The sequence below is a fragment of the Eufriesea mexicana genome, unplaced genomic scaffold (genome assembly GCF_001483705.2).
Source record: "Eufriesea mexicana isolate 0111107269 unplaced genomic scaffold, ASM148370v2 scaffold11618, whole genome shotgun sequence".
Taxonomy (NCBI): domain Eukaryota; kingdom Metazoa; phylum Arthropoda; class Insecta; order Hymenoptera; family Apidae; genus Eufriesea; species Eufriesea mexicana.
The window spans coordinates 87,540-113,363 of record NW_016919224.1 but is presented as its reverse complement, the minus strand read 5'-3'; the positions used below and the strand labels follow the sequence as shown (position 1 = coordinate 113,363).

At 32.5% G+C, this 25,824-nt stretch overlaps 4 protein-coding genes across 12 annotated transcripts in view; 2 read left to right on the top strand and 2 right to left on the bottom strand.

The window, feature by feature from the left end:
• The window catches only part of Src64B (Tyrosine-protein kinase Src64B), a 127,891-nt gene extending 116,289 nt beyond the window's left edge, over window positions 1-11,602 (bottom strand). For all 3 annotated transcript variants that reach the window (XM_017908631.1, XM_017908633.1, XM_017908632.1), the window contains exon 1: window positions 11,462-11,602. The gene's annotated coding sequence lies outside the window, so the exon portion shown is untranslated. The remainder of the gene's footprint in view (window positions 1-11,461) is intronic.
• A 586-nt stretch (window positions 11,603-12,188) lies between these two features.
• Window positions 12,189-17,846, top strand: Uev1A (Ubiquitin-conjugating enzyme variant 1A). Of its 3 annotated transcripts, XR_001890653.1 has the most exons (5): window positions 12,189-12,423; window positions 12,855-12,997; window positions 13,805-13,930; window positions 14,003-14,209; window positions 17,828-17,846. XR_001890653.1 is itself a non-coding variant. In XM_017908650.1 (4 exons), exons 1-4 carry the CDS (start codon window positions 12,399-12,401, stop codon window positions 14,141-14,143), a joined length of 387 nt encoding a protein of 128 aa, XP_017764139.1. In that variant the 5' UTR covers window positions 12,189-12,398; the 3' UTR covers window positions 14,144-14,260. The 3 variants fall into 3 exon arrangements, 2 of the variants coding, with proteins under 2 accessions (XP_017764139.1, XP_017764137.1); XM_017908650.1 differs by lacking the exon at window positions 17,828-17,846 and having other exon boundaries at window positions 13,853-13,930; window positions 14,003-14,260; XM_017908648.1 differs by lacking the exon at window positions 17,828-17,846 and having other exon boundaries at window positions 14,003-14,260.
• Cyt-c1 (Cytochrome c1) lies at window positions 15,937-18,484 on the bottom strand. Of its 4 annotated transcripts, none has more exons than XM_017908646.1 (9): window positions 18,453-18,484; window positions 18,197-18,314; window positions 17,516-17,563; window positions 17,189-17,337; window positions 16,986-17,118; window positions 16,696-16,860; window positions 16,499-16,612; window positions 16,273-16,407; window positions 15,937-16,192 (listed from the first exon to the last, which is right to left on the bottom strand). In XM_017908646.1, the coding sequence occupies exons 2-9, from the start codon at window positions 18,266-18,268 to the stop codon at window positions 16,079-16,081; spliced, it is 930 nt and encodes a 309-aa protein (XP_017764135.1). In that variant the 5' UTR covers window positions 18,269-18,314; window positions 18,453-18,484; the 3' UTR covers window positions 15,937-16,078. The 4 variants fall into 4 exon arrangements, with proteins under 4 accessions (XP_017764135.1, XP_017764136.1, XP_017764133.1 ...); XM_017908644.1 differs by having other exon boundaries at window positions 15,940-16,192; window positions 17,516-17,566; XM_017908645.1 differs by having other exon boundaries at window positions 15,940-16,192; window positions 17,516-17,566; window positions 18,394-18,464.
• A 324-nt stretch (window positions 18,485-18,808) lies between these two features.
• Window positions 18,809-24,518, top strand: tral (LSM14 family protein trailer hitch). 2 transcript variants are annotated; one of them, XM_017908643.1, is made up of 7 exons: window positions 18,809-19,037; window positions 20,070-20,224; window positions 21,566-21,752; window positions 22,930-23,170; window positions 23,299-23,580; window positions 23,833-24,012; window positions 24,126-24,518. In XM_017908643.1, exons 1-7 carry the CDS (start codon window positions 18,917-18,919, stop codon window positions 24,436-24,438), a joined length of 1,479 nt encoding a protein of 492 aa, XP_017764132.1. In that variant the 5' UTR covers window positions 18,809-18,916; the 3' UTR covers window positions 24,439-24,518. The 2 variants fall into 2 exon arrangements, with proteins under 2 accessions (XP_017764132.1, XP_017764131.1); XM_017908642.1 differs by having other exon boundaries at window positions 21,566-21,857.
• The last annotated feature ends 1,306 nt before the right edge of the window (window positions 24,519-25,824 follow it).

Sequence of the window (25,824 nt, the reverse complement as noted above, 5' to 3'; positions counted from 1 at the left end):
ACCACGAGTCTGAGCAATAAAAATAACCGTTAAACGTTGCAGAAGCACGGCTAAATTACTATTTTCCCAATTATGTAAATCGCTATTGTAGTTTCCTTGACAAAATAAATACGTAGGTATCTTCTCTGAGTCCAACGCAAACCTTCGAACTAATTTCTCTGCTATTAGTCACGAACCACTTAATCAGCCACCCAAAGTTTTTCTCAGGACAGCGAAACAATTGTAAGAATATAAAATGAATAGTACTAACCTAATTCTTGCTCGAAAACTGTCGAAGTCCCGATGAGGCGTGGCACGATCAACAGGAAAACCAGTTACATATTGAACTATTTCGTCCTAATGTGTTCATGAATAACACGCAACTGAGACGGAAAGACATCGACGAAAATTGACCCTGAGCGAACCTGACAATGTTTACGTTGGGCTCCATCTACGAACCATGCCTCTCACTGGGCACGCGCCTGTTTTCCTTACTACAAATCGCACGAGGTATTGTAGACGAAGAATTAAACAGATCCTTGTGATCCAGGAATGCTTTCCAACAGATCTAACGCTTTAAGTTTGGCGGAAACCATCAGTTTGGCCGAGGAACTCGTATATGCGCTCGGCGAAAGCAACTGATAGGGCCGAGGGACTCATGTGTCACACGTAAACGCGATGCTATGGCTGAAAAATATATATGTGACTGCTGTTGCGGCTCTAGGACTGCACGTCCCAAGTGGTGGACTGTTTTATATCCTTATTGCCAGCGTCGCTATGAACGAAAATCGCGTTTAAGTAGAAATGAGCACTGGTAGTTTTGAGTGCCTACAGCGGCTCGGCTCCTCGGCACGGTTTACTCAAAACCGCTCCGTCCGCAAAGGGCTAATTAGAATTTTCATATCATCACGAAGCTAGGTACACTCCATAAAGCATCAGGAATATCAAGTAAATAAAATATCCTTAGGATCAGTGCTATAACCGCATCCGAATGGCTGACGAGTAGTGAAAGAACCCTTACCAAAGGCTGAGAATTTAACCCTTTGCACTCGAGAGGCACCCTTCAGTCGCCATTTGATAAAATTTCGAAGATCCATATTAACACTTTGACTGCCACGTTGGTCATATATAACCAGCCACGATTTCTCGTGTGACGCCACCGTGGTCATTGGTGACCGGAGCGCTTGAACTGCATTGAACAACATTGAATGAAAATTGACAGTTAGCGCATTTTGAATATAACCGCTAATTAGAAGATACTTTGAAATAAAAAGTGCCCCATTGAACAATTAAAATTTTTATTGGAACGTCACAAAAATATTAGAACAAATCTTGCATCTAGCGGTGCATCTCATGAGGCGTCCTGAGGGAGACATGTGATTTCGGCGTGGCAGTCAAAGGGTTGATTAATATGTCAGACTTTAGATAATGTAACGGTGTGCGAGGTATCGAAATCGAATAATTCTACGTGTTAATTATCATACGACTTCAGCGTCTTACCAAGTTCCTGACAGATTTATATCGTTCGGGTGCAGAGAGGTTTCGATTTGCAAATTGGACGCGAGGAGGTTAGGTTGAGTCATCGGTTGTTGATCGTGGAGGGGGATGTTGTCCGATATTTCTTAAATTTTATTAAATTAAATTCGGGGATGAGGTTTGAAATGGAAAATTCGCTAAGGATTGCGAGTGTTATAATAAAAATTTCGAAAGAGTTGAGAAACTTAGGAAATTTAAGACAGCCATTAACCCTTTGGACTCGAGGAGTGCCTTTCATTCGTTCGCCATTTGATGAAATTTCGAAGATCGATGTTAATTGGTATGATAAATTTGAGATAATTTAACGGTGTGAGAGGTATCGAAATCGTAATAATAACTCCACGTGTTAATTATTATACGATTTCTTATTTACTGCTCAGAAAAATATCGTCAGCTATATAGCAGAAAATCTTTGAACTCTTTTTTAGCCAGAAAGTCCTCGAATGCAAGGGTTAAATCTAGTTGCTTAATTCTCAATATGTATAAAATAAGGCTGTCCAGGTGCAGATGCTTATTTCCAACCACTTCTCATCTATGCGAACAAACTATAGATCTTCGGGCGCAACCCCATGGCGAACAGCCCACATCTGTCGCGTCGCTAGGCGCGCATTACAACCCGTTAATAACGTCGAATTCATCGAAACCGGTACGGTTTAACCAGGTAATTATCAGGCCTGGGGTACTATTTCGAATCGGTCCACGTTCGAGACTCGATAAATCGATCCCAGGCCGCGTTTCGGTATCTCCATTGGCCAGGCGAATAATTGAAAAGCTAGCCGGCGGACTGAGCGCGTCAATAAAGCGGCGAATGATATCCGCGGCCCGTGGAGATCGTCCACCTACGAAATTGTCCGGGAATATTTCGACTTGGAAAGAAACCAGTCGATTCGCGCGCTTTTGTGCACGCCCCGCGTCGCGTTCGGCAAACACGGCTCGCCGAGCACGCGTTAGGGTTAGGGTCGCGAAGAGCAGAGAATGGGGTGGTTCCGAGAGGGAAATAAAAATTACCAACATCGTCTCTTTATACGTGTAGACCTTCCTTCTTCCCGGTGATAAATATTCGCCGGAGGAACATTCGTTTCCATAAATCACGCTATCTCGCCCAATTATCAGAACCTGTCGGGCAACCTTCGATGGAATATACCTGGTGATCGAAAGTGTCGCGGTTACGTGCTTCCTCGGCAACCGAGAAGAGGTTCACCGTTTTGTTATACAATTGAACGAATCCAGAGAGTATTTTCCAGAAACAGTTCTTTCAAATTTGGCGGAATATACTGGGTGGTCGATTAACCGTTTGAGTCCCAAGCAGCGCTATCGCGCTCAACTTTGCCGATGCATGTACGTCACATAGTACTACCAACAAGCGCTATTGCGACGATTGGGATTTTTGACATAAAATTAAACAAGCCCTATCGCGCCGTTTGGGCCTCTTCGCACTCGATTAAGGCAAGCGTTATCGCGCTGTTCAGGCTTTTTCGACCGTGCTTTTTTCTTCCGAAAGCCTCAAGCGCTGCTTGGGACTCAAACGGTTAACCCTTTGCGGAGACATTCACGAGTCGAGAAAATAAAGAAAATTAGAGAAATTAACAATTTTGTATTTCTACGTGTTACAAATAGTATTACACACAAATCAGTTTCAACAAATTCTGTGCGCTTTAATATCCATATATTGACTTTAAATCCTGTACAGAAAAGTAAGAGTGAAACGCTAAATTTGCTCTGCCGAAATCTGTCGATCGCAAAGGGTTATAAGTGTTTCGATCAGTGAAGAGTGGAAGTGTTGGTTTTATATGTGTGAATGCGAATGAGGTTATATATAAATATAATATGTGCGAATGTAATCAGGTATGAATGATGTTTGAAAAAATATTTAGAATAAAACAGAATAAAACAGTTATGTGAGAATCGTCAAAGAGGAAACATGGGTATGTAACAGTTAATAAGATTGAGAGAGAGAGAGAGAGAGAGAGAGAGAGAGAAGAATTTTCTAGAAAATGTTAATCAATTTTTAGTTTGAAATACAGTTTATTGGGAGCTGCTTTCATTATTTAAATATTTTTATTTTAATATACTAACGTGTTAACTGTTAAAAAATGTAGAAGATATTGGTGTCCATTTCTATCCACAAAGAGAAGCTTTTGTTATACCATAGAAATATTTTTAAGATTTTTGGAAAAGATTCCTTGAATAAATATTAATCATAGTGTATTATTTTCAATGACTTCCTCTGATTCCCATTGTCATATTCGTTTGAAATAATAGAATTATTGGTAGTCCTGATTTATTTTTTATTTACCTTAATTATTAATCCTAATTATTTATCCTAATTTATACAATGTCGTATTCGTTTGAAATAATAGAATTGTTGGTAGTCCTAATTTATTTGTTATTTACCCTAATTATTTATCCTAATTTATACAATGTCATATTCGTTTGAAATAATAGAATTATTGGTAGTCCTAATTTATTTTTTATTTACCTTAATTATTAATCCTAATTATTTATCCTAACTTATACAATGTCATATTCGTTTGAAATAATAGAATTATTGGTAGTCCTAATTTATTTTTTATTTACCCTAATTATTTATCCTAATTTATACAATGTCATATTCGTTTGAAATAATAGAATTATTGGTAGTCCTAATTTATTTTTTATTTACCCTAATTATTTATCCTAATTTATACAATGTCGTATTCGTTTGAAATAATAGAATTATTGGTAGTCCTAATTTATTTTTTATTTACCCTAATTTATACAATGTCGTATTCGTTTGAAATAATAGAATTGTTAGTAGTCCTAATTTATTTCTTATTTACCCTAATTATTTATCCCAATTTATACAGTGTTTTGAATAAATAGCTTCCTCTAAAAGTCGTTATAAAAGTTTAGTAAAACACGTGTTCAATGTATTATATACTTAAAAAGCACTAGATGATGTTATCCCTTGAAAGATGAATACCCCATTAACTAATATTATGGTAACTATTATTAAATTTTGCTTTCTATACCAGAGAGTCACGCGACTGAAGCAATAGCTGCCTTCATCTTTGATGTAGGTATAACAAAATGGCGGACAAGGAGGGTACCGTTCGCCGATTCAATTTTTCCAACATTCCGATAACGCAACGCGCAAAGAATTTTCGTATCGTATCTCGAATCATAGGAAAACAGCACGCGTGCTTGTAAGATTCTCGAATTCAATTTTTCTGAAAGGCACGAGAGAAACTCGTTGCGAGGGTTCGACTTGTTTTCGGCACGAAATATCATCCTATTCCCGCTCCAATCGCCATTTTCTTTTCTTCCTTTTACCCGTGCACCCCCGCTTTGTGTCCCGCGTTTAATAGGAATGGAAATTAAATTTTCACGTCTGAAATGGAAGAGGAATATATAGAGAGCAATGTACACGCGTATATACACCCGCCAATGGCTAAAAGTATGAAACCATTTGAACTTGTTGTCGCTCTTTACGGCGCCACTGTATAATCAGATTAGACTCGTGACGATGTGCCACGCTGATATCGGTTGGCATTTTAATACGTGAAAAGTAAGTTTCAAAACGTAAGAGTGATTCATGCTGCCATAAATGTTATTATTGTTACTATTTCCAACGATTCGAGCATAACTCTCGAGATAACGAACCAGAGCAGCAACCGAAGAGAGAAGGATCAGAAGGTAATGCGACTTACTTTGAAATTTTACCGATAACGCGAAAATTCTTTGGCGAATTGTTAACCCTTTGCACTAGGCGATTTTTTCGTTACAGAAAAATAGTAATTCGAGGGCTTTTTGTCGCAAAGTCGAGGACATTTTTAAAACGGTAAATAAGAAGTCGTATGCAAATTAAGACGTTGAATTATTTTATTTCAACATTCCACGCGCTGTTGAGTAATTTTAAATTTGATACACAGGTAACACTCCTACATCACGGCATCCTATAACACGGTTCCGCTGTAACACGATTCATAAATTGCGGGAACCCTCCTATAACACGCGTTGCAAGAAGATATGGCCCTCTTCAGTTGAAATAGAAAACGTGCGTGAATCGTGAGAAAATGAAATTGCTGGCATATTAGAATTTGTTAAATCAATCGGAGGTGAAGGTTTTGTGGATACGACTATTGAGGACGTTCAAGATTTATTAGTGGAGGAAGAAGTTGGATTTAATGGAAATGGCATCTGAAGCTGTAAATCAAATCGATTCCGAGGACACTGGCACTGATGAAGATTTTGCAGTTAATAATTTAACATTAAACAAATTACAAGAAGGCCTAGGCTTAGTTAGAAATCTCGAGTCATTTTTCTTGAATGCAAACCCTGAAAGAAGTTGAAAATTCGAAAGGGTGCTGCAAAACTGTTTAACTCCATACCGAGAAATTTGCAATGACTTGCTAAGAACCAGCAAGCAAAATGAAATTACAGATTTCTTTAAGAGGGAAAAAAATGCAAGAACTTTAAATGAAGAAAAAAGTTCTGAAAGTGAAGGCGATATTCCACCGAGAAAACGTTCTCAGTTGATTATATTGAGCAATGATGACGAAGAAATTCATTAAATTAAAGTTGCGTTAAATTAAAATAATATTTTTGTCTCGTGTTGTACATAAATTTATATTCTTAATAAAAATTAAGTTGTTTATGTAGAATTAAAAAAAAAATTTCTTAATAAGTTTTCGAAACGTAACCCCTCCTTTTGTGCTGGCTTTGGGTCTCGTACAACACGGTTTCATACAACACGGCATTTTCTAGGAACCTATCTACCGTGTTATAGGAGGGTTACCTGTACTAATTAACATCGATATTTAGAATCTGATTAAATGGCGACTGAGAGGCGCCCCTCGAGTGCAAAGGGTTACAATCATATCCCCATTCTTTTTTCGAAAAATTAAAAAGCCATTTTATGTCTGCAATATATTTGAAAATCAGAATACTTATTCTCTCGATTCTATCTATCGTCAGAATTTCGTTTCAGGTCTTCGCTATTTAAAATTATTTCGCAAGAGATATTTCGCGAATTTTAATACCACACCTCTTCTTCCGAGACCAATAAAAGCTTGGTCGACGAACAGGACGAGGGATGCAAAAGGAGGGACTAGAAAGCTAAATCAAAAGTCTGTATCCTTATCTGGGAACGCGGGTACAGGCAGCACAGGCAAACACGTGGAATTGCCTACTTCCGGGTTACGAATGCCGGCGTAACCGAGTCGATGACGTCCCCAAGGGCACAAAGGGCCGTGTTCGCGGAAAGGAAAACTCGAGGCCACGTCCCCGCCCTCTAAATCGCGACTTTCGACGGATAACTGGCACGAATCCAGCGGAAGCGTTTGCACGATCCGCGACCGGAGGTGCTACGTGGCTTAGATTTACACGCGGTTCCGTCTAGCGGTGCAACGGCCATAAATAAGCCAACGGGCAACAAAAATTGTATTTATAACGGGCCACGGTGAAATACGACGCCTGACTCCAAAAGTTCTGCAAGAAATTCGGTACTCCTACGCCACACCTGCGTGTACCACCCAGGGTGGCCATTTTGCATTTGCAGAACGCAAGTTTGAGCAATGGCAGCCACTTTCGGCTCCGCAATTGTTATTTCTCGCCGAGAATTGAACTCTAACCCTACTTTTCTGACTAATTTTCTGTAATACAGTAAATACTGTTTTATAGTTTTTATTGTGCTATTCACTGTATTGCTATAATATATTATTTACGAAACATTTAGATAATATGATAGGAAATTATCTAGAATTAACTTTGTAGATGTAGAACGATATAATGTAAGTATAACTCGGGGTGTTAGGGGTAGTATTAACATAAATTAAATTGTATAATATATTATTTGCTATATTATTTGCGAAACATTTAGATAATATAATAGGAAATTATCTAGAATTAACTTCGTAGATGTAGAATGATATAATGTAAGCATAACCCGGGGTGTTAGGGATAGTATTAACATAAATTTTATATCGTATTATTTACTATACCAAATAATTTAATGAATAGAATGACTCAAAGTCAAATTTTAGAAAATATTGTCAAAAATTGCGTTATATCATCTTTTCTTTTTTCGTATTGCGTGCGTGCAAAAAGTGAGGTTATGTTCGAAAGACAATACTTTTCATGAAATAAGGAAATGAATATGATTATTCTTTTTAGCCACGATTATGCGTCAAAAACGTGTATTACGTATTATAATATATAGCAAATAGTATAATTATTTAATAAGTAAATTTAGAAAGAAAATTTTTATTCACATTCAAATCAAATGATCTACAACAGGGACTTCAATTTCATCAACAAATATATTCCCGAATGATAAAATACCTAACGTGAGAAAAGCAAAAGAAGAATTGCAAAAAGAGGATTGAAAAGACGAAATAAAGTACATGCTTGCCTGATATCCGAAAGTTAGCGTAATCGCTCGTTCGCGACAATGAAAGACAGGAAAAGATCCCCCTTAATGGGCGCGTTTCAACGCTAAATGGCGTTGCTCGTGAAAAGCGGTGTTTTGCATTTAAAACACGCTCGAATGGGACGAGACGCGTTGAGGGTATTTCGAGAAATCGTAATAAAGAAATTCTTCCCGGCTATTCCGGCCGTCCTTTTTATTTGAAAACTTCCAGGGCCGTCGTCTCTCGGAGAACGGAAGACTTTTAAGTGGCTCGAGACAATCTGAAAGAGCCCACCTTCGAATCCTCGCGGCGCGTCCGCATGAAAATACATGGCCGCAACTAATTAATACGATCGCGTGTCTCGCGAGGCAAGAAAAATTCGTCTTCCGACCCACGGGTTACAAATTCCCCTGAATTAATTCCTCCCTGAAAGTCGGTGTAATGAAAATTGCCGATGATCGCGCGAGAAACAAATTTCAAAATTTATAAACGTCCTGAAAAATTTCAAAATCAATCTCGTCTTTTCAAAAATAAAATACTATGTCGCCCATACGAAGACACGAAATGTTGTGAAATGTTGAATGAAAAATATAAATATAAGGATTTGCATCCCGTTTGCAACTTTATATTTGAGGTTATGTTATATCGAGGTACAATTCTAAGGTTGAAAGTGTATCGAAGCCAATGCTACGTGACGCCATAATGTTGCATTACAGCGGTATTTTTGTTCTAAGCTTCTAACGCTGTTCTTCGGTGTAAGTCCATCCAGAACACCGACACAGATTCGTCTTAGCGTATTTAAAGATGCTTTGACGCACGTAGTTTCGTATCTTTTAAATGTCGCTAGTGGGCGGAGAGCGCTAAGTATCCAAAATGGTTTTTGGGTACGGCCGCGTTTCATATATTAACTCTCCTATTTCTCTCCTTTCTCCTCCCTTTTTCTCCCAATTTCTTCTTCCTTCGCGTAAAATCGTATATAAATCTTCGTTTCTTCTCTGAAGTTCTCAATGTATGGCATTTTCCAGATTCTTGCAACGTAACAGACATCCTGCTCGAAAAGAGTAAAACAAAATGTCGAACCAACATTTTATCCCGTTTGGCAAAACGAAATAAAAATAGAAAAAAAAGATAATAAAAAAAATAGATTCTTGGATAAATTTTTAGCGATGGCAAAGCTACGTAAAATCCTCTATTGTCAGAAATGTACTATAGCTTCGATGACCTTAATCGCAAACAGTGGCAAAACAGTGATTATTCCGAGATAGAAAATGCTGCTTGCATCGTCATACTCGCTCTCCCGTATTTTTATTAGCGATCGCGATGCCTTCGCGTCGTTTTGTTCAACTATTTTAATGTTCGTACAAATTCTTTCCTTTCTGTCCCTTTTTTTTTTCAAAATTATTTTCATTCTAATCATTCGATATTGTTATTGTAAATTAACGACATTAAAATAACGCCTGGCACGTTCATTTCACTCCTATTAGTTCCAATTTGCTATTTCAATATTTATCGAATATGTGGTTCAAGCTCAACCGATAAAAACTGCCATTCAACGGAATTATAACGAGAAACGCAGCCTTTGATACGATACGGAACAAATCTGCATACCATTCTCTATAGACAATGATCTGTTCAGAAAGAGAAAGCTAGAACGTATTATTCGCGGAAGCTTTTAAGTTAAACTCGAAATACATTTGTTGAATATTGAATTGTTCGATCGAATTACGGTAGAGTCGACGCAATTTTCTTAAAAAAAAAAAATAATCAGTTTGCATCCTCTATATAGTGTATAAAAATGCAGAGAGAATTCCAAAATATATAATTCGATTCGTGAAAATGAAATAAGAATTAAATCTATTTTTATAATTGCGGAATTATATAACGAGATCCAATAATTGCATTGAAGTGTAATAATACATTCCCTTTCCTTTACATAAATGTTAAAAGTTTCTAATAATTAAATGAAAACGTTATACAAACTTAGGAAGAACTCCAAGCTGTAGCTATATTCTCAACGCGACGCCATTTTTACCATTGACTATAGAAAATAAATAATCAAACATTAACCTATATAATATATTTCGAACAACGTTTGGTTTATAATGGCGATAAAAACTTGTATACAAATCCATGGATCGTGTATTTGGATACCATGTTTGATCAGGAATTTGTAGCATTATCGTTTCATAGCACAATGTTATCGAACGTGAACGATAACGGTCAATCCACGTTGCAAAGTGGGCGCGTGCGAGTCTCCGGTGAAAGCTCGCGAGCGCAATGCCGCGCGCGCGTGCCGGCGACGCCACGCAACGACAGATTTACAATTAAAGAAAGTTCACGGCGACGGCATGCGCTATGCTTCGCTACAATTCCCCTCTGTGTAATTCCTGCGTGCCGAGACGAACTCGATGGAATCGAATATTGCCGAAGTTAATCGTACCTATAACGGTATACACCTGAACCGAGTGAACGAACGGTCGTTTCTTGTAACGAACCGAGAAGGATACGTTTATTGCTATCTTACTTTCGTCCTCGTCGTTGCCTGTTCTCCTTTTCACGGTTCACTGAGAGATCACTCATTGACAACAATGTTCAACGATCGGAATGGAAAGCAAACAGGATTGGATGAGAGAAAAGTAACTAAGTTAATAATAGGTTCGTGGGACGCGAAACTATCGAAACTTGACCATGGCTGTGACGATAGCGATTATCGTTTTGTTCGATCCTCGTTAACAGTTACAGCAACTTTCGTAAATTGATCGAGCATATTGTAACGTGATAGCAATACCCATTTATAAGATGTTATAAAGTCAATGATAACAAATAAAAAAAATTTTAATATTTAGAGAACACGCTATTGAAAATGCTTCTGTATTCTTTCGCATTTTTAAATATAAAATGGTTGACTAACGAATGTACTGTTTGTCGTACGCATCAATGGGTCAAAATATGATGTTCCTTTTGCTTACTTTCGAGTGTAACGTCATCAAACCTTATATTTATGTTTATGGTAAACAAAAAGAATGAGAAAATAATAAGAATTATTTTATATAAAAATAAAAAAATAATCCTATACGTTATCTTATAATACCAAAAATTGAACTGTAATAAATTATTGTTAGAAAAAGAGACCAAATTATATTATATTGCAGAAATGAGTGGAATTGAAATGTTAAAACTATAAATTATCTTAAAATTTAAGGTTTTTCATCGTATGACTTGTTAATTAACATCTCTTCGTAAAAAATAATTGTTTTGATACCTCTTGTTTACAGTTCTCGCAAAAATATATTTCAATAGTAACATGTATACTATTTAAAATGATAAGTTATTTAAATGAATTGATATAAAAGTTCGAGAAAAAATAAATTGAGCAAGAGACAATTCTTTCAAATATTCTGATATTAGTAATAATGTACATCTAAAGGTCAATGGCGTTCGTTTGTTTATTATGGTGAGCACTCCAATAGGTACATCTGTACGTATGTCAAACAGCACACACGGTTATTAAGACAAACCTTTAACGCGAAAAATTCAAATTCTTTTTTTTCACATACCAGTCTTAAAGCAGGATTTTCGGCGTTCTTCGAGTAATCCGCGTTCTATGGAATATTCAATTAATCAGACAGCACATTTTAACACACGCCGAGACACACTATGCGCAGCAAGAGTCAACGAATGCACCGCGAGCAGACTGACAGTTACCACGGGTTGTTCATTATTGGAAAATCTGTCTTGCAGGCTGCTCTTGCGCAGCCGGCGCGATACTACCGACTTCCTCCCCTCTACAAAGCCGACGCCATTTGTACCAACTTTCCTTCTCTGCAGTGTCGTGCTGTTCATAACCGTATCGAAAAAAGATGGAACCCTGCCTCTAGATAAAAAATTCAATATTTATGATAATACACATAACTAAATGTAAATTGAAATCTGGATATAACCATTGATCTATAATTTAATAATAAATCTTTATTGCAAATTTTATACATATAAATTTTATGCTTCACAACAGGAAACATTAACAACATTTTTCAACTGTATTCTCTTCATACCTGTAATTCAAAAAACTTATATTATTAAAGAAAGTAATACTCACATAAAAAAATTGAAATATTAAATTTTATAGCTTTGCAATTGTAATTATGAAGATTATAAAAACATAATGCTTCCAAGTTTAAAAAATCGTAAATTAGTGTAAAACTTGTAGAAACAACGCTGCTAATTACAAGATGTGAAACTTACGATGTAGTAATCCCATCTAGAAAGCAAGTAGTCTGTGGAAACAGACAACCTCACGGAGGTTGGCTGAATTTTCGCAAAGTGAATTTCACTTAAATATTAGATATTATTTTCTTCGTTTCAGCTTTGGGTGATGAAAGATTTGCATTATAGTTAAATCGCATATTCTAAAAGTGCTTTATCTTGGAATATATTATTTGGTGTTATTTGCTATTCTTTAGAAAAATATACAGCGCTTCGCAAAAATAAGATATCATGGCGGTACCCACTACCGGTGTAGGTAAGTATTTTATATCTATTTTACGGACAGAAGATGCAAACAACAAGTAGGCTTTGTACCTTTATAAAATTAAAAAGTTGAAATTAAGAGATTATATATGAAATCTCATTATTAAAATTACATTAATGAAATCTCGATACAATATAAGAGCAAACATATAATATTGCAATAAGTTACCATGCATTGTAAACGTGTTTAAAACTAATCAATGATACGTCAAGGTTTTGAAAATATCATTATTAGTCTATTTTATTCATGTATATCAAATTATATATGTCCAGTACACGAGTATTCAATGGAAAACATTAACAAAAGTCAGGTTACACCATGCCGATTGTTAGAAGTTCATAACCTGTACTTGTTCAGCAACTTTAATTAATAATATTTTACCTGTAATTCCGAAGAAGGTAACTTTAATTTTACGTTTTTAGTTGTGCCTCGAAACTTTCGTTTATTAGAAGAATTAGAACAAGGTCAAAAAGGTGTAGGTGATGGTACAATCAGTTGGGGTTTGGAAAACGATGATGACATGACTCTTACACATTGGACTGGAATGATAATTGGACCACCTAGAGTAATTTTTTCTAAATTTTTAATTTTGCTGAAATATATTACTTTGAAATTTAAATTGTATATATTATTTTAATTATTTATAAATACATAATTTATATTTTTATGATATAAATAAATTCATATCTTACATAAATTACAAGAAAAGTAATGAATTAGGATTAATTATATTGAAATTTATATAATTATTTATATAACTAATATTATTAGTAATAAGAAAATATGATAAAATGTATATATGTTATTAACCCATTTGCATCATTCGAAAAAGTGAAAAATTGGCTCATATCACCAATACTCTCTTTTTGTATAAAAATAGAAATATTTTAAAATGTATAATAGTACTTGAAATGGTCAATACATATAGCCACACGACAGTTATCACACTGATAAAATGAATTTTTTTTCTTTTCTTTGTGATAAACGAACTGCACAATGTTTACGAGTTTTCTGTGATGAAGTTGTTTCAATGGATATTAGAAAATGTTGACCAGTAAATCTTGATGATAATAATAGACGTGGTATAATTTCTTGTGTTTCTGATGTCTTTATTTTTGGTTTATTTTGTTCAATTATTTCTTCTGCTAATTTTTGCTTGAAGACATGAAATGCTCTATCTTTATGAATAGTTTGCAATTGTAATACAAAATGATAAAGTCTTTAGAGTTATCGAAAATAAAGATATTAAAATTATAATTCGGTTATTCATAATTCAGTGATGACCAAAAAAATTCTGCACATATATGCGCATATGATGCAAATGGGTTAATCAAATTAATTCTTTATATATGATGCATATGGCAATTTTTAGACACCATATGAAAATAGAATGTATAGTTTGAAAATTGATTGTGATCAGAGATATCCAGATGATGCTCCCAATGTAAGATTTTTAAGCAGGATCAATATGAATTGTATCAACAGTACTACTGGTGCAGTAAGTACTTCTTTTGTTTCTTATTAATTTTAATAATATGAGATTAGATATTTGATATATTAAATTCTATAGGTTGATAATCGCAATGTACCAGTACTTGCAAAATGGCAACGAGAATACACAATTAAGACAGTTCTGCAAGAACTTCGCCGCTTAATGACATTGAAGGAAAATATGAAATTGTCTCAACCCCCAGAGGGTAGCACTTTTTAGCCTAACCACTATGTAAACACTACACCTCTTCCTTTCTGCGGTAGCATGGGGCGAGATTCAATGAAGGTACCAAATAATATTAAATGGGTGCCGAGTAAAGACATATACTAAGTAACACCTGTATAAAAAAAAAAAAACCAAAAAAAAAATACGAAGGAGATGTTTACTATAAAAGTTGATCCAGTGTTTTCAATTTATTAAAATATTTTCTTACAAAATTTATAAATCATTTACTATTACTTATTGTTTCTTAACTTAGAGCACATTTCATATATATGTATATATATATATATATATGTGTGTGTGTGTGTGTGTGTGTATGTATGAATATGTATATATATGTGTAAAATTATTATTTCAATTTTAATATTTTATTTTAAAAAGCATATACACACATTTAATTTAAGAAAATGCTGTTTCAGCTTTTTAAGTTAATACAATCTAAAACAAAAGTCATATTTTGATTCTTAAAACTGGAAACACAGACTGTGTAATAAAAGTAATAATCAGTAAGAATAACTTATGCCTTTGAAGTTTTTTAAATAAAACAAAATTGCCTGAATAAGAATTTTTCAGTTTGTGCATAAGTGCCATTTCATGATTTGTGGAGGTGTCTCAGTAATTACTATTGTAGACATTTCAAAATTTTAATAATCTATATTTCTGTGTGCTCATTTTTACCAAGCCTTTTTTTCTGTTAGTTGTTGCAAAGATTTTAACAAATAGCAGGTTGTTGAGATCAATATTTGACATAATAATGTGCCTTTTTGTGCAAGTAGCATAAAAGTGAGCATATATTGAGCGTATTTGGTTGATACATCATCCAAAAAACGGCCTCTTATTCTATATATATAAAAAAAAAATAAATAAAAGTGTTTCTTAATTGATAAACAAATTATGTTACAATTGAAATATGCAAAATAATAATTTGACTTATAGTAACATATGGTTAATGGTATAGTATTTCACATCAATAGATACATCAATATATGAAGCATTAGATTATAAATGTTTAATTCTCCATTCCACTACTTATACATTACAAATATATTTTAAGTTTTTTGGTCATTATAGTTCAGATATAGTAAACGTTTATTATTTACTCTTTGATCAAAGCTTTATAATTGATGTATTAATAAAATCATACTTAATTTTTAATAAACATGCAATTACCATGAATAGCTTTCCAACCATTAGGGAATCAGGTTTGAATGCTAGTGCAATTTTTGGTATGAATTACTACCAACTATACCGTTTCCATAAAGTTGTATACAGAGTGGAGAAAAGGTTTTCCATAATTATGTTACATTTTAGAAAAAGAAATATAATCATAAATTATTTCAAAATAATATACTTTTTTGAAGTTTTGTTATCCAAATTGTAGCAATGTCTATCCTTACTTTTAAAGTAAATCCAAACCAAAGTACGAGATTTTTAACACAAGTTCACATTTATCGCGTAATATTAAATTCTCAACTATCTGAAATTTATACATACCTCTTCGTCAGCTTCGCATTTCAGTATTACACTATAAGTAATGTAATAGTGTAATCCAATTCATACTAATAAAAATATTAAATGATTATTACTCCATGTCGATAAAATCAAGCTTAAGAAGAATAAACAAATTTCTTTAGGAACGATCATTTCTTTTATTCCTTGTAATGTTTATTTGTTTAGGGAACTTTTGGTTAGGTAATGATCATACTATTAAATAAGTTTAGCAATTTATTTAAATCTGACGATGATATTAATTGTAGTTATATGTACAAGGCAATTGACGTGTTAAATAAACGTCTATTAATTGCGTGCAATTATGTTCTTACAAATATTGCAACAATCAAACAAGGTAAAAAACTACATTCCAATATATTGGAATCTAACATCGTCGGATCATTTTCCTTGAGCTAATGTAGATTTAAATGTAAAAGTTTGTTACTTTGGCTTTTGTGTTGGAGTGAAAAGTATTTTAGTATTTTTTATAGTTGACCACTTGTGTCTCTTCCAATAAATACATAATAATAATAATGCTGAAGAAACACCAAGTAGCTGCAAACGAGTAATCATCAAATAATTTTTAAATAAATAAAGTACACAATATTTATTGTATCATTAGTACAAAATATTACCTTAATAGTTAACCTTTTCCTTTCATCAAATTCAATATTTGACGCCCACATGAGAAACTCAACTACATCTTTTGCTACCTGAGAAGCAGATGCAGGAGTGCCATCTTCATACTCCAACACTTCATCATAAATGATCTTAAACATTATAAAATTATTTTAAAAATCAATTGTACATACATATGTTTCAAATAATTATTCTCACATAATTGGAGCATACTAAACTTACTTGTGGCATACCAAGAGCTCCACCAACAAAATATGGATTGAAATATTGACCTTCTCTCAAAGTAATACCAGCTGGTGGATCACAATATCCAGTTAATAATGAAAATACATAGTTCTGAAATATAAAGTGTGATTTGCGTTTAAGAATATTTATTTTCAATATTAATAATTTAATGTAATTAAATTTAATTAATTTACCTCTCCATCATGCATTGCATTAATAATATAAGTTAAATCTGGTGGATAAGCACCATTATTTGCTGCTCTAGCAGCTTCTTCATTTGGATATGGGGATGGTATTTTATCAGATATTTTACCAGGACGCATAAAATAGGCTCCTGATTCATCAGGACCATCTTGAACCTATATTAATACAATTTTCTTCTTAATGTGACTTTTACTAATACTATAAAATTATGTTATTAACTTTTATTTTATGTTATATTTATATATAGCTGACACTGTTTGAATTATTTGAAAATATTTACCTGCACTTCTTCTGCTAAAGCTTTTACTTCGTCTTCAGTGTGGGTAACACCCACAAGATGTCGATAACATAGGAAATCTAAGCTATGGCAGGCTGAACATACATTTTTATACACTTCCCAACCACGCCGAAGGCTAAATAAAAGGAAAAGATGAATATATGATTCAGTATGTATTTGTTATTTTCTATTGTGTATTTAATTGCCTTCTATGATCCAATGAAGTAAATATTTTATAGAAGCCCCATTTATATGTTGGTGGATGTGCTACTATATCATGAGCTTTTACAGATTGATCCAAAGTCCAGATTAATGCACTAATACTTCCAGCTGCTACTCCTAAATATGCTATTAACTGTAATTATATTCATTATATAAATATTTTAAGAATACTTTGTACAGTATATACACACGCATATATAGATAGATAGATAGATAGATAGATATATTTAATGTCTTTAACATTTATTGATTGTATATTGGGAATAGGAATGGGGAGGACCATCTTCATTTGATTAGAGAAATACACATACCATTTTCCTACCCCTAGACCATTGGTTTGTAGTAGAAAAATTGTGTACCTGCTAAATTAAAATTCAAATATGAAACAGAGTTTTTAATCTGTAATATAATATTTTCATTTTAAGTTTCATTAATAAGATGAATTAAATGTAGAAAATTTGACAAAATACTAGGTAAAATTATCTTCGTAATTAAATAAATCTAATTATTTAAAGGCATCAGATATTGGATATTACTTTACATTAATTACATTTTTATTGTTTTTAACACATTATAACAAATATATAGCTGTTGAAATAATTTAAGATTATATATATTTTCAGTTATAAATTTAATTTTTCGAAGCTACCCACTTATAATATTCTGGTCTGTTTGGCCATGGGAACATCACAATTTTCTATGCTGATAACTATTACATAACATCAAATAAAATGTCTTCGAAGTCTTGTTGAATTTATTATCCTGTTATGAAATATATCAAATTAAGATTAAGAAACTAATAAATAATACAACAGTATAGTATTTTTTAAGAAAAATGTCATAGCAGCCGACAAGTTGTATGGAATACTAAGATATCTGTATTAGTTTTGATACATTAATATTATAAGATTTAGATCAAAATAATGTATCATATTTTAAAAATAGAAAGATTGATGAATCTGAAAATAAATTATATTTCTTAAATTGCTTACTTGATTGAATAATGCTCCATAATTCGGTTTCAAAAGACCGAACTTATAAACTCGACCCAACGATGACGCCATGTTGGCTGAAGGTACAATGTACAAAGACTGTTGGTCAATTAAATATCTATGGAAAAAATATATATATATAAATGTAATAGAATAATGATTTTTTAAATTCTCTAAATTGTGCTACTATTACATACATTTTTGTATGGATTCACACGGCTGTTAAAAACTAAGACCAAAAGTAAAAGGTACTTACACAACTTTTAATACTAAGCGACTTTAATCAAGGATACCAATATCTAAGATCAATTTTTAAACGATTGAATTTTTTTACAGACGTCTACTTTTATTATGTAATATTTTTGTTCATGTAACCAGTAATAAGTGTATTATACTCTTTTTTAAATTTTACAATAATTATGTTTAATTAATGTTCATTTTATTTAAAATTTACGTTTTTAAGATTTATACCTATTTTGTTATATTCTTTTTTGTGTGTTATTGCCTTTAATGTTTAATATTTTACTTATTACATATTTTGTTACATTTCAAATTTTTAAGCTATTTCTAAATATAAGGAGGGTGTGGCGCATGCGCAATTTCTGTTGGTAGACTTGGCAGTTCGCTGTCGACCATTGGTGTCAGCTGGTGGTTTCGTCAGATTGTATCGTGAATCCTGTAATATCACATCGATCACCGTGCAGAAGAGAGAGATTCAAGATGAGCGGAGGAATGCCAGAATTGGGCTCAAAGATTAGTTTAATATCGAAAGCAGATATTCGTTATGAAGGCCGACTCTTTACTGTTGATCCTCAAGAATGTACGATTGCCTTAGCTAATGGTGAGTCTTAAATCAAGATGGATACCGAAATTAGTTTTGCCGCTGCTTTATTTCCCGGTTATTTTGTTTTAATACCCGCCACTTTTAATTGTCGATTATTTTCTTATCTCTGTTCCTTATGTTTCATTTTCGCATTACTTATGAAAGTTTAACAATTCTTATGTTTTTGTTGTATTTGATAATGCTTTCGAAACAGTCGGTACTTAATTCGTCCGGTAAAGCTTTGATACAAAACAACCGGGGTGACCCGTCATTTATAACGGGTATTTAATATAGTATTCGTAATTTGATTGTACATTTCGAAATTTATTCGGTAGTTTAGCATATTTTTAATCTTTATAAATGTGTTAAATATTTATGTATCATTCTCAAGCTTATAGCAAACTATTTAAAAACAAAGAAGTAGAAAAAACAAATGAATGTCAGGTAATATTGTTTAAACAAACAATTGTAACTTTCTTTTTCTTGTAAGGCCAATAATTTGTTCTAAGAACCTAAATTTTATAGAACCTTTTACATAATAACTATATATTTGACTCTATAATATTTCCTCATTTAATGTTCTGTTTGGTTACTCAATATAACTTTAAGTGGAAATGAAACAGTTAGAATTCAAAGTATAGATAGCAAATTTCATTAGGGCAAAGTATTTTCAATGACAATATAAGTGGTATTATTTATATGAAGTTAGGTTGTTTGAAAGCCATCAGATACATCTACCATTGTATGGAATGTTTATATTTCGTATCTACCTTGTTTATGTCTTTCGTCCTTTCTTTTTTCAGTTATATTACAGTGTTGTTCTAATAAATCGTTAAATTTGAATATTATGATGTGAATTTTGATTTTAATTTGCATTATTATATCAGATAATGTAAATCATATATCTTATTTTATATATAATTTAAAAATTCGTATTTATATAAATTATAAAATTGTGGCATTTATTTTTTTAGACTAATTAATAGCAAAAACATGATAAATGAATGTGTTCTTAAAATATGTGTCATTTTATTTTTTTTTATAATGTAGTACGTTCGTTTGGAACTGAGGATAGAGAAACACAACTTCCAGTGGCACCGCAAAATCAAGTATATGAATATATTTTATTCCGTGGTTCAGACATTAAGGATATTAGAGTGGTTAATAATGTCAGTTCTATTCCAAATGATCCTGCTATTGTACAGGTAATTATAATTTATATACTTTTATCTTAGAATTTTTCAAATTTAGTTTTAATAAATAGTATTTAAGTTAAAAATAAAATATAAGTCAATATCAAATATAAGATGTCTGTTTTATGTGGACTTTATGAAATATCTCTAAAATGTCATAAGATATAAAAAAATGTTAAAACAAAAATTTTTTGGTATGAGACAGACATGATGTGATATAAATTATTTTTCTTATGGTTGAAATGAGGAAAGGGAAGGAATTTCAAGGCCACAAAGAAAGTGTGAAATAATACTGTGATTGATATTTATTATATCAATATATATATATTTTGTAATAAATTAAAACAAATACCACCAATAATTAGAGAACTAATTTCATTATTTAAAATGTCTAGAAGTGTTATAAGAAAATAAATATTCTATTAAACTGGATAATCACAAAGTAAATATAATAGCTACAGTAGCAAATAATATCTAAATTAAATCATTTCATTTTCTAATGAAATTTAATTATTTTCAATGAATACCTTTGTATAAATGGTTTGATTTATACATCAAAGCAATAGAATGTGAGCTACAAGAAATTATTTATGATTTTTATAAACATATTTGTCCAGTTTATTCGACGATATGTAATTCATCATTTCTACACAACGGTATTTTTTTTTATTATACTCTATTGGTATGGTTTTAGTTAAATCAACATTTTAAAGATAATTAGCTTGAGCATAGTGGTCATGTTTCATAGCCCTCATGATTACCTGACTTATCAATACATGATTGACTTTTGAAGCTGCCTAAAGAATATTGTACTTCAAATCCTTAACAAAGATGTTATTGGTTTACACATGTATATTATAAATACTTATACCTAAATAATAAATATGTTAAAAAATGTTGAAAGAAATTTTATTACATAATTGCGGAATACCATTTACAATGACAGAGGACGTATTGAAGAAAAATCTAAAAGTAATATGCGAAGTCGATGGTTAAAAATGAGTGGCACATGTTGACTTAACTCGTTGACGATTTTATAACTTTCTACTGAGCAAAATGGTAACTTTAACTTTTTCGTTGGATTCGTAGTTTCCTTCCTATACATTTCCTTTTTATATTTAAAAAAATATAGCATTCTATTTTAAAAAGTAATTTGATCTTGAATTCTTTCTATCAATCACTTCATCTATGAAGAAGATATTTATGGCATATTATATCCCTGTCGTACCAAACAATTTTTTTGTTTTAACATTTTTTGAAAATATTTTTTATCATTTCTAAGGTATTGCATCGAATCCAGATAAAACAGATATTGTATAATAATGATTGCTAAATAATTCTGGTTATTTATAGATGACGGTACAACCGTCTATGAGCCAGCAATCATACCAGCCACAACCTAGTTATGCACATCCAATGATGGGTCCAATGGGTGGACAATATGGAACACCCTATGGCATGACAATGGGTACCATGGGACCTGTAATGGGAATGACAACTTCTGCTAGAGATCCTCGTGGACCTATAAATAAACAGCCAAGTGAGTTGAGCTTGGGCTCTGTTGAACCCAATGCCATCTCTATCCCAAACTCACTACCGACGGCCAATGTCAACCTATTACCAAAAGACCAATCTCTGGAAGATGGTAAACTGTTTTTGCTATGAACTATCCCTTGCCAATGACATGCTTACTACTTCTCTGGTAATGCTTGCTAACTTCACTTGCAAAATTTAATTTTCCTTTTTTTATTACTCACAAGCTATATACAGTGCACTGGTAAACTACTTGAAAATGCTTATTTTCACTTCTTTTCTTCTTTTAACTGCTTATCAATTCTTGCTTTTGGTTTCAACTATATCTTTACTATTTATTCAATTTGTTCTTGGATTTTGTATTGCAAATTTGTATAGACAAATATCAAATGCTTTGATTGCTTTTGATCTTATAGCTATTAATACTTTTGTAGATATTTAAAGATATGTATATATAACATATGATTTTTATCAAAAAAAATTTAATATTGCTTTATCATAATTTGTTTTCAGAATATTATAACACTTATGTTTTCATATCAAAGTGTGCTTTCCTATACCAGTTATTTACGTATGTTATTTATTTTGTTATTTATTTTAGCAGCAACATACAATTTTATAATAATATTTATATTATTATTTGATATGTGTGCTTTCTTTTTTAAGTTAATACAAATCAACGTTTGTAATAAATATTCAAAATAATTCTATAATAATATTCTGGTTTTAATGTTTGTAGTGATTGGCTTTTGTTGTATATAGTTTATATTTCATATATACACGCATTGCTTGTAATGGTCTTTATATTTTACTAAAAGATTGTGCATGAAAACTTTTCTATTGCATTTATAATTTATAATTTTACCCTAAGTTTGCATTCGAATTTCATTTAAATAGAATCAAACTATTAACATAGTAACATAGTAACATAGTAACATAATAGCAAGAACAGTTGAAATTTCAGGTAGAAATCGTTTTTTAAGATTAGTTTTTAATGCAATATATATTTAATTTATATTTATATTATATTTAATCATATTTCAGTTAGAGCTAGACTTGAAGTTTAATATATTTTAAAAAATTTTCATATGTCATATTATATGTTTAAATAAATATTTGATCTTAAAACTGTTATTTGCGGTAGTAAAATACATCATGCATATGTGTTTACTCCATTTTCACAGGTGTATTAGATCTCATTAGTGGAGGTTCAAGATCAACAACACCAACTTCATCTTTATTAACGCGAAAAAGTCCAACTGTGGATCAGGGAATTCAGGTAGGTCATCAGCAGCAGCAGCAACAACAGCAGCAGCAGCAACAACAACAGCAACAACAACAACAACAACAGAGTGGAAATGTTGGCAAGCTTGGTGAAAAGACGAATATGAGGACCATTCAACCAGCTCGACGCGATCACAATAGGTAATAAAAATTGTGTGTGTATGTTTTTCTTTGTCTTTTTTTTTTCTTTTTTTGTTGTAAAAGCTTCTAAAAACTTGAACCAAAAATTCGTGGTCTCTGTAAATATATTTTTATATTTTTATATACAGTCATAGTGGTAATAAATTTGGAGGCACTGCAACCCAATATAATGAAGGAAAACGTGATGCAATGAAACAAGATGGTCAACTACATGGTCAAGGCACACATATCCAAGGTGGCCGAGGAAATCGTGGTGTATGGTTGAATCGTGGAAATATGCGGGGTAGAGGAAGAGGTCGTGGTGGTTTTAGAAATCAACCTGGTAACGCTGGTGCCAAACCCAAGAATACGTTGAAGTTCGATAACGACTATGACTTTGAACAAGCTAATACTGAGTTCGAAGAATTAAGGTACGAACTTTGTATGTATGTAGATATAGAGCATGGAGCTGTGCCGGATTCATTTCAAACATACATTTGAAATGTTGAATGTGGATACCATGCAAGATCAACGTTATGCGTTTTTAAAGTAACACATATACATGTCATATATGTTTTGCTTACGCTACGCACCAACAATTGTACTATTTATAATATAATCTTATACACCTGACAATTACTTAAAAATGTATTATGATTAATTCTTCGGATTATATATTTTAGATCTCAGTTAGCAAAAACAAAAATTGATTCTGGTGCTGATAATGAAAAGAAGGATGATAGTGGCAATGAAACTGGAGCAGGTGAAGGTGAGCCCGAGGAAGAATCTGAGATAGTTCATTATGACAAGTCAAAATCTTTCTTCGACAACATCAGCTGTGAAGCTGTTGAAAGGAGTAAAGGGTAAGTTAACGAATTTACGATTTTATAATAATAATTGAAATATATATGAAAAATTGTATATATAATGTTTTTGTGTTTTTGTGTGTGTGTGCGTGTGCGTGTGTGTGTTACAGACGGTTCCAACGTACGGACTGGAGGACAGAGCGCAAATTGAACTCTGAAACGTTTGGTGTAGCGTCAACGAGACGTGGTGGTTTTCGTGGACGCGGTTACTATAATCGTGGGATGGGCGGCATGTATCGAGGTGGTGCTGGTGCCGGTGGTGCAGGTGGTTCTGGTTTTCGAGGTGGTTATAGAGGTTCCAGAGGTGGAAACCGTAAACCTGCTAACCAACAACAACAAAATAATACTGGCAGTCAAAATCGCACGACCAACGAACAATCTGCTACTCAATCGCAGCAGAATAGTCGCGTTGTACCTTTTTGAACGAACAACGCACTACTATATATATATACATATATATATATATAAGTATTCACTTTAGATTAAGATTTTATGATACGTGCTCTGCCTAAAAAAAAAAAAAAAAAAAATAAAAGGAAAGAAACAAAAAGAGGAAAAGTTCTTTGAGAGAACTTTATCGTGAGTTTTTTGTATCGTCATGCAGAAACGTAGGAAATTAATCAGTGCTTTGCAAATCCTGCGTTTAGATTTTCTGGACAAATAAATATGAATCTTATTGTTATAAGTAATTAATTTTCAAAAACTCGGTATTCAAAACCATCATGTCCTACAAATTAAGGAATCGTCGAATGCTTCTGAACGTAATCAAGTACAGTACACGCCGGACGGTAAAATATTTGCATATGAAGCAACAAATTTTAAATTTTCAGTTACGCTTTTTTTTTGAACACTATTAACTCGACAAGCATGCAACTATGATTATGTGAACAATGAGAATCTCAAAAAAAATTTTGTAACACAGTGTATGAGAATAGCACGATACTATTTCAAAGAAAAATGATAAAGAAAGAAAATGACTAATTAATTTTTCTCGTTGCATGTGTTGTGATTTTGTTAAAGTGAAACACACGAAGCAGTAATTATTCTTTACAGCTTTATGCGGGTAAAAATGTAACAAAGAATAATTGGAAAAAATGGGAATAATGGAACATGCGTACAATCGCAGAGTAGAGTAGGACAATATGTTATGGTTATTTGGAACAGTCAAAACTTTATTTATTTATGATGACCGTGTATGCGAATTAAGCTCAGATAATTATTTTACTCACGTATTTACCAGGGGGTTTTGATTTTTGAACAGGAACGTTGAATTGTTCCTTATATAAAAAAAAAAAACAAAAAAAAACACAAAAAAAAAAGAAAAGATTGATTTTGTATGATTCATAGAAATACGCGTGCGCAAGCGAAGCCGAATCGTACATCGATTGTATTGACTATTACTTTTTGAAATATTGAACGTGGTAGGCTTGTGAAAGAGAGAAAATGAAAGTGTGAATGCCGTCGACTGCGTTTAATAACTTCGAATTTCGAAGAAATCGTTTGATGTACGAGAATGCTGTGCGCTGATCGCGGATAGCGTTTCGAGAGTAAGACTCTAAAAGCATGATTGTGTCCTTAAAAATATAAGACGCAAAGAAGAAAGGCAGAATAAGTATATTATTTGCGACTGTTATTTTCTTGTGGCTCGTATGGTAACCCAAGCGTATACACATATATACACACATAACATGAGATTTACTTACATATAAATCGAAAACCTCCATAAGCTATCAGTAAATGGAAAAAAAAAAAAAAAAAAAAAAAAAAAAAAAAAAAAAAAAAGGAATAAAGCATGTATGAATAAAGATA